Source organism: Drosophila mojavensis, unplaced genomic scaffold (assembly GCF_018153725.1).
Source record: "Drosophila mojavensis isolate 15081-1352.22 unplaced genomic scaffold, ASM1815372v1 contig_277, whole genome shotgun sequence".
Lineage (NCBI taxonomy): Eukaryota > Metazoa > Arthropoda > Insecta > Diptera > Drosophilidae > Drosophila > Drosophila mojavensis.
In genome coordinates, this window is record NW_025318822.1 from 1,400,839 (window position 1) to 1,409,953 (window position 9,115).

A 9,115-nucleotide genomic window follows, 5' to 3' on the forward strand; every position below is an offset into this window, starting at 1 on the left:
TAAATATGGCTAAAATATTATTTATGACTTGTAAATATTTGTGATAAATAATTGTGACAATAATGACAATAAAATTGCCAAATAAATTTTATCGGGAGAGAAAGTCAATAAGTAAACAAAACAAAAATCGTGCAGCCATTAATTTCTAAACAAACAAAAAATTAATTCAAATGATTTATGACAATTTTTTAAGCATATAATCACAGCAACAATGCATCAGTTTAATGAAATAAAATAAATACGATAAAGCGGCACTAAATATATGAATAGTAATATAATAATGGTAGTTAAAACAGGGAAGACTAGAGCTACCCTATGTTGGATATTATAAAAAAAATAAATGAATCAAAACTTTAATTGTTGTAGTTTTTCAAGTTTAAGAGAGAAAATAGAGGAAAACACATATGTATATCGTATATAGGTGCCTGTCTCTATTTTTGCAAGGAAATGAATGCCTCGCTGCTTAACTACAGGGTATATCGTTCAAAAACAAAGCACTTCAGTGCAATGCCATCGCTATTAATAAAAAATATAATAAATTATCATTGAGCGGACGAAAAAATATTACTACATACATAAATTAGACAAATGCAACAAATTGACCAACAGCTACAAAAACAATTTGTTCATACTACGCCCACAGATGCTAAGCACACACACACACAGCAAGCGGAGAAAGTCAACAATTCTCATTGTCAGCTTCGGCTTTGAGCAATAAATTTTGCTATCAGAGAAAACTTTTGTGGAACGAGACGAGAAGAGAACTATTTGTAATATAATGAGCATTTGTCTGGCCATGTCTATGCTTATAGCATACTCTTTGTGCGTATGTGTGTGAGTGGGTGTGTGTGTGCATTTGGTATGTTTGTGAACTGCTGTGCTTATTGGTTGCATCAATTGTCAACATAAATAAAATTAAATGTTTATCCCTGGTGTGTAGCGAAGACAGGGATAAACTGACAACTGTCATACACACATTAACAGACAGACAGAGCGACAGACACACACACCTGTCGGTGGCTGTCAAATTGACCATTTCATTTCATACAAACACATCGTTTGCTTGTTTCTGCCCTCGACAAGTGGAAATTAAATACAATTTTCGCACGCACACACAGTTGACTGGGTCACGGTCTATCCCCCTTATTCTCTCCCTCTCTCTCTCTCTCTCTCTCTCTCTCTTTCTCTCTATCTAGCCCTCTTAGGGAATATAGGAATTGCTCCAAATCGCCATAAGGTGGCATTACCTTTTACCAGCCACGCAAAATTTCCATTCGCTTAGCATAGCATATTTGTTTAGTCACCTTTACTTAGCTCGCTGTTGGCGGTTTTGCCCTTTAGTGTGGCCTTAAAAAAGATGGGTACACTGTTACAAAGAAAGTGTAACTAATACTGTCTCAGAATTGTAACACATGCATACGATAATAAATTAGAATAGAAAGGAGGCCAGTGAAAATACAGCTAATGAAACTTAACTTTCATTTTTTTTTTTTCTTTTTTTTTCCTATTTTGTTCAATAAGAACTAGATATTTTAAATTTATAGATGTATGATATTCTATTTTCTAAAATATGATTATATGATATGATATGATGATGATATTGATGAATTAAGTAATACAAATAAATTTAATTGAATTTTTTTCCATATTGATAACAATCTCAAATCAAGATTTGTACTGTTTTGTTCAACCCTTCCAATATACTTGCTCTGGTTTTTGTCAGTGCACACAATCAGTTCTCGCAAAGTATACTCTGGGCATTTGAACGAGAGAAAGATACAGTGAGAGAGAGAGAGAGAGGGAGGGAGAGAGAGAGAAAAATGTCCTTGACATTTCTTATGCTTATCGTTGTCAGGGCAGGCGTTGAAATTGTAATTTGTTTAATCTCAGGTGGGCAACGAGCAGGCACACCGAAGACAAAGAAATAATGCTATACATCGCCATGTGTGTATGGGTGTTGATGCTGGGGTACGACTCTATTCGGATGTGGTCTTTAGAGGTACGATTGGGTGTGTGAAAACCACTTAATCCGCGCGACAGCTGCGTCTGCGGTCGTAGCATGTTTTTCCTAATTAACAGCTGAATAATGCTAATCCAATGGGAAGGCAGCAAAGTACATTGCGTGGCAGAGAGCAACTTGATGTTTATATTAAAATTAATTTATTTATTTATTTCATATTATATAAATTACATTACCGAGTGGCCCGCGATGCGTTGCCAAAAATATAAATGTACAAATCAACTTTCTTTTAACTAATTTGTTTTTGGTGTAGTTGCGTGGGTGATTGTTGATATTGGTATTGGCGTGTGTGTGCGTATGCGTGTGCATGGGTGTTAATTGCCGTTTTACATGTGGCGCGTGTTGCTGAAGCCGCCATGGCCCGCCTGGGAGGCACCCTTGTTGTAGCCCATCTGCAGGTTCAGCTCGCCCTCATGGGCGCGCAGCTGCTCTTCGGTGAAGGTGCGCTCGTTCTTCTCGGCCATCTTGGGGCCCAGAGTGGGGCCAGTGAATTCGGGATGTTTTTGTGTCTATCGAAGAGAAGTTATATTATTCGGAAATGCAATTTGGTGTGCCGCTTGGCTTTCAGGCAGTCACTTACAATGCGGCCCAGGGCGTAGAGCGAAAGGGTCACTTGCGGAATATTGCGACGCTCGAAAAGATCGGCAGTTTGGAAAATCTCTTCCTCGGGCACGCCGTACTTCTTGACCGCCGCCTGGAAGCGCTGAATGTTCTCCATCAGCTGGAAGTTGGTGCCGCGCTCCTGAATCTTCTTCACGGAGCCGGGGGCTAGCTTGTTGATCAGCTTGCACAGCCAGACGCCGTCCTTGAGGATGTCCTCATACTGGCCGCTAGGCACCTTCTCGCCGAGCACGGCGAAGACCCAGTTGAGCACCTCCTGTTCTTGTTCCTTGTTGCGTGGCTGCAATAGAGTAAAACGATGCCATTAGCTGTGTATCTCGTCAATCAGTCTCTAGTAATTGCAGACAATTTGGCAACACTTCAATCGCCCGAGCCCAAATGAAAAAACTGCGCGCAATTGTCTAAAAGAAAACAGACAAATCTCACAGATTGCCCACATTCAGCCGAAAGTCAACAGCATGGAGGCTTAATTTTGCTTCCCTTTTTTTTTCTTTTTTTGCACTTAGCAAAAATGTGCGATGAGGCAGCTTGCGGTCCGCAGGCAGCTTTAAGCCTTGGGTGAATTTCCCTTAAGCCAAGCAACCAGCTCGGGCAGCGGGCATCTCCCCTTTGCCCACAACAAAGTGAAGCACGAGAATGGAAATGGAAATGAAAACGAAAATGAAAACGAATAAATGTACATTCATTTTCCAATTAATTAATTTCGATTTTAATGGCGAGCCACGTGAAAAGCTCAAGCGATACCGTAACCGAAACCGCGGCCAGCGCGCACAGACGTCGCAGTTTATGTGACACTTTTCGCTGACAGCCAAAGCCACTAACCGTTTAATTGAAATTTACTTTGTGCGCCCGGCTGAGAGAGCAACGCCTCGCTTGGGTCGATTTGTGACTGGCAGAGTGCGTCCGTCCTTTCCATTTGCGACCTGTGGCCCTAATTAGGCCTATGAAAAGAAGTAGGCGGAGCTAAAAGGATTTCCTCGGAACTCTAGGAGCTCTAAGAAAACGCATAACAATTATCTCTGCATAAAGCTAACCCGAAATATATCAAATTTTATATAGAGAGGAAGAGTAGCAAAATAAAAGATCGAAATATTTAAAGTAAATGTAATTTTATAATAAATTTTAATCCATTGCAAGAAACATACAAATATAATATGACAGCCTGACGGCCTAAGATGAGTTGACAACAAATAAATCCCACTCAATGATAGAACTACTCTCATCTTAAATATATAGATAAGAGTAGGAATCAATCAGTTTTACTTAATATTTTAGCTTAATTCTTAATTCTCTGCTACAGAAACTTCAAACGACCTATTTGATGTGGACAATACTTTATTAATTGCCCAACGTGGCACAGCAAGGGAAATCTAATTAATTTGACTAATTAAACCCCCGGCCTGGCTTCATTTTCATTTTGGATATTTAAACAGCATGGCGTATACGCAACAATTGACTGATTGAACAATGTGAATTGAACTCCCATGGCAGCAGGATTTGTTAATACATATTTATGGCGAAAATGTTGTGATTTTTAGTTATTATTGTGGCCTTGTTCATTCATACATTGAAAGCTGTCATTTGATTTGTGGCCAGCCATGAAATTAAAATAAATTTTGCCCGCACTGTCAAAAACCGAACCGTCCACGAAACTTCAAATATTGGGTTGGGCTCACAAGTGGAAGTGATTCAAAGTCGGCCAATATTTTGCTATGTATTACAATATATGTAGATCATAGGCATAAAAGTGCACAAATAATAAATGAAAAATGTAAAGCTGAATTGAGAATTCCATACTGAAGTATGTTGTTTATGTTGTCGCTATTATTATATGCATGTTGGCTCAGGCGGCACTGATGCATTACCATATTTTGCGAATATTAATGCTGCATTTCAATACTTCTGTGTTATTATTCGTTTCATCTGCATATACATATATATGGAATACATTTTATACATATATTATTTATTTATGGGCTTGTTGGGTCGATATTTCAGTTGGAGCAGAGCCACGCTTAAATAGCCGCCAATGAAGCGAGGGCATTTTAATGAATTGCACATCAATTTGCATTCGCTGAGGCTTCGATTTTAATTTCTGCGAATTGACGGAGTTGGGTGGGTGGCTGGGTGGGGTGTTCGGTGTGCTCTTGCCCTTTTTTGTTTTGCTTTTAATTTTTAATTGAATACACAAACACGAAACTAACGAGAGTGCTGTTGTTGTAGCTCTGCAATTATTAATTGTTTTTCCAATGTTCAATTTTATTTCATTGCTGCTACTTTTATTGTTATTCACAATTTCACAGACAGCTTTTCACAGAGATAGTGATCCGATAAGTGCAGCAGCATATAACGAGTCGTTGAATTACTGAGAATTACGCTGTAATTTATGAGCATATTTATTTATTCAAGGGTTGCAGCTATCGAGCTTCAAGAGTCTCATGAGAGCAGCTCAAAAATACGAAATGAAAATTGCCCAGTTAATTTCAATTCATTGATGCAATAATTAAAAGAAGACTCAGCGCTATAATTAAATTTACACATAATAATATTCTCAGCTTATATATGCTTAATAAAAATTTAATTAAATCATAATTGAATTTAGTATATTAATTATACATTGCAATTATTTGTTTTTCATTTGATTTATGAATTATTCAACTTTGCAAAGAACCAAGTCAAAGTTCTTAGCAGTCAAATTTACGTTTGAGATATATTGATTCAATAACGAATTATCATAATAATGAAGAGTTTATACTTGGCAGTTAGCCTTCAAGGTAAATAAAATACCTTAATAATTTAACTGATTTTTGTATATACTTAAAGTGTTTGTATGTAATTTTAAAGATGTTAAATCGAGTTCAATGATGTTTAAAAATACACATGTGGCTCTATCAATTTATTTAAAATAAGTTTATTCAATTCGCTTGGGAATTTATTTTGCTTGCATCTCTCTTAAATAGTCAGCACAAAGGCATGCCTTATAATTTGTACATTTTCCATAGTTCTCAAAACTTTATCAAATATGAATTCCACAGAATTCTGCATGCATTTGACACGCCCTGTGTGCGAGACCAACTGGCATTGCCTTGATGCTGGGTACATGGACAGCAGCCGTGACCTTCAAATAACCCCCAATTTCTGCTGGCTGGCGACCCGTTTTCGCTTTACACTTTTCAGTTTTCAGTTTTCTGTTTTCTCTTTTCAGTTTTCAGTTTTTTTCAGCTGTTTGCCTTTTTTCGGCCGCTGGCATAAATAAAAATTTTCATTTCAACAAAAAGATAAACGTTCATTTTTGCGCTCTTTTTCTCTATAATTTTTTTTTTTTTTCTGGGCGCCAAAAAGTGTTGATGTTGCTTTGTTGCTGTTGTTGTTGCTGCTTTGTTATTGTTGTTGTTATTATTTCAATTTGTCATTTGGAGCAGTGCCAATTGGCGACCGCCACCCAACATTAACCAACCAAGCAAATGAAATAAAAATGTGCATTCGGCGCCCACACGACTAAGCAGACCGTTCAGGCCATTATAACATTGGCTTGGTCGAATTTAAAGCGGGTATATACGATCGCCTCGAATGTGTCAGTGAGCAAATCTATTAAAGATTTATGATTCCTTTCCGGCTAAAGAAATTTCATACTTTTCGCTTAGCATAATTTCAGCCAGAGCTGTAGAGTGCTCACATTGTGAATGTCTACACAGAGCAGGCTCCACTGTACACATAGTAAGCAGTTTATGTGTTAACAGCCAGAATTACATTTAATGTTTGTATTAAAACTTTTTATATTGTATTTGGATTGTTGCCATTGAATTTTTCAGATGCCGGTCAATAATTTTCCTGGTTCGTCCTTGCTGTGCAACATGTTGTTTGTGAACAATAAACAAAATAAGCAAAGCAATAAACAAATTTTTATACATATACATTTAAAATATAATGCGATCTCTTAAATACAAAAAGAAATAAAATATTTGATAAAATAACTAATTAGTAAATCAAAAACTCATATCAAAAGTAAATATATTCTTTTAATAATACGTATCTTTTTTATTTAAATTTTCATAATATTTGAAGCATTACTAATATTTTAATATATTTTTGTCTTCAGCATTTAAATTTATTTTATTTTATTTGTAGATTTACATCCCATTTTTTGTCAAGTTTATAACAACAAAATAATTCAAAAATTATCCGCAATTCTTCTTAAATTTATTTCATTAAAATGAAAAAGAAAATTTTTATATACATATATTAATAAAAGTCAAGAAACTTTACTATTTGCTGATACTACTATTTACCAAAACTACCATTTATCAACACTACTATTTACTGATACTACTATTTACCAATATTAACTGATACTACTATTTACCAACACTACTATTTACCAACACTACTATTTACTGATACTACTATTTACCAGTATTTACTGATACTACTATTTACCAACACTACTATTTACAAATACTACATTTCCCAACTCTACTTTTTACTCAAACTACTATTTATAAATCGCATATTAGATTTTCTGCTGACGCAATGACGCCTGACATGTTCCACAACGAACTCATTCAGAGAGCTAACGATTTATCTCTTCCGACTGGTAGGTGTAATAAGCCTACAGGGGGCAGTTGCTGGCCCCAGCCCAGGGCCCAAATGTCAACAAAGTGATTTTTTATTTTCATAAACAAAAGCAAAAAAGCGAAGAGGCGCAAAAATGATATATGAGTGTGAATTATGAGCCACAGCAGCTGCCCAGTGTGTGGGTGGCTCAACATAGCTCATATATGTATGTATAATGGCACGGGCATGCGGCGAGCAATGCAAAGGTCGCTTCTGTATTTATTGTTAATTGACTGTTTAAATATTTAATCAATAAAAGTTTTTAATTGAATTCCCAAACATTGCATGCCTTGCATTTGTGTGCGCCTATAATTGCTTACTTAATTAAACAAAAATCAATTGAAATATTCGCTTATGGTACTAATTAAATGTGATTTCGCATTCAAATTAAAATAATCAGGAGATATGACCATGCTCGATGCCTAATTGAGTGAGCCAAAGTCTAGCACTATGGAAGTATATTGAAACTAGAAATATTTGATCACTCAGATTGAATTAGAAAACATACATCATTTGCATATTTAGATTTATACTTATAGAAGATATTTCGAAATTGACTCAATGGGAAGAACAAAGAAACTCGATTCATATGCCATTCTAGTACATAGTGTATCGCTTCAACGGTTTGTTGTATTTTTAAATTGCTTACAATTTTCATCAGTACGTGACTTTAATGAAATTTAAACAATAAAATATGCATTATATTCACATAATTGCTTTTGTGTGTAAATATTTAAATGTAAATAAGCAAAGTGCTGGCCTACAGAGGCCATTGCATCATGTTTCAATTTTAAACTGCTCTCACTTGAAATTTACATGCCAAATAATTAAATCAATTAATTGAAATTTATTATAATAATCGGAAATATTTTTACATGTATATGTACTCATATACGTATATATATGATTTATCAATAACGTAAAATTTGTTTATATTAATATTATATTTAATTATTTCGAAATATCTTCCACACTTTTTGTTGAGCTCATTTAATTATTCATAATATTTAATATAATTTAATATTAAAGTAATGTAATTATTCAATTTTGAGAAAAGTCTAGAAGTTCGTGTCCAAACATACATATATCTTTGATCTGTGAGTATTCACTAAGGCGATTTATTAAACTTCAAATAAACATTTATTTTTAATTCTTTTACAAATGTCCACTTATATATTTAAAACTGACATTATTAAGATCGATGAACTAAAAACAGCAACAGCAACAATTATTAAAAATCACACTCGAATTGAAAATATCAATAAATTTGCATATTAATTTGTTATAATTTTTATTTTTATAATTTATTTTAATTTTTAAATTTATTTTTATTTTTATTTCGTATTTAATTTTTTAATTTTTATTTTCTTCTTGATACTTGTTTTCAATTTTGTCCATAATAAATTATTTTGTTTGTTGTAACACTTACAGCCATTGTTCTGTTTGGTTTGAAAAATGCAAAATTGAATCTGCTGAGCTATGCGCGACTTTTGCGATCAAAATTGAATTTTCGACTGACGCAAGTTGCTGAAACAGTTTTCCATTTATCCTAAGAGGCCAGAGATAATTTAGGAAAATGCTGAAAATGTGTTTTTTTTTTTAGGTTAGCCTAATGCCACTGCCAGCAGCGATGCTGATAGCGACGACGCGACGCGTTGGCAGCGACGCCAGCAGCGACGCCAACGCCAACGCAGTGTTTGGCACTAGACGCCGATTCGACTGTTTCTCGAATGCCAAAATCGCCAGAAATAAAGCCAATGTAGGAGGCACACAAGGCTGACAAACAAATATAGATATGAGCAGCGGAAGCTCTTTATGACGTCACAGCCCCAACAACAATAGCAATAAACTATTACAAAA

General features: G+C 35.1%; 1 protein-coding gene across 1 annotated transcript; it reads right to left on the reverse strand.

The window, feature by feature from the left end:
• Window positions 1-2,143: 2,143 nt before the first annotated feature.
• LOC6574042 (myophilin) lies at window positions 2,144-8,791 on the reverse strand. The gene is made up of 3 exons (XM_002000064.4): window positions 8,685-8,791; window positions 2,601-2,921; window positions 2,144-2,529 (listed from the first exon to the last, which is right to left on the reverse strand). The coding sequence occupies exons 1-3, from the start codon at window positions 8,688-8,690 to the stop codon at window positions 2,347-2,349; spliced, it is 510 nt and encodes a 169-aa protein (XP_002000100.1). The 5' UTR covers window positions 8,691-8,791; the 3' UTR covers window positions 2,144-2,346.
• Between the last annotated feature and the right edge of the window lie 324 nt (window positions 8,792-9,115).

Bases quoted from the DNA above. Each gene is read 5' to 3' on its own strand.
- LOC6574042 (XM_002000064.4), bottom strand. The intron at 2,530-2,600 runs GTAAGTGACTGC...TCTCTTCGATAG, and splicing joins TCTACGCCCTGGGCCGCATT to ACACAAAAACATCCCGAATT.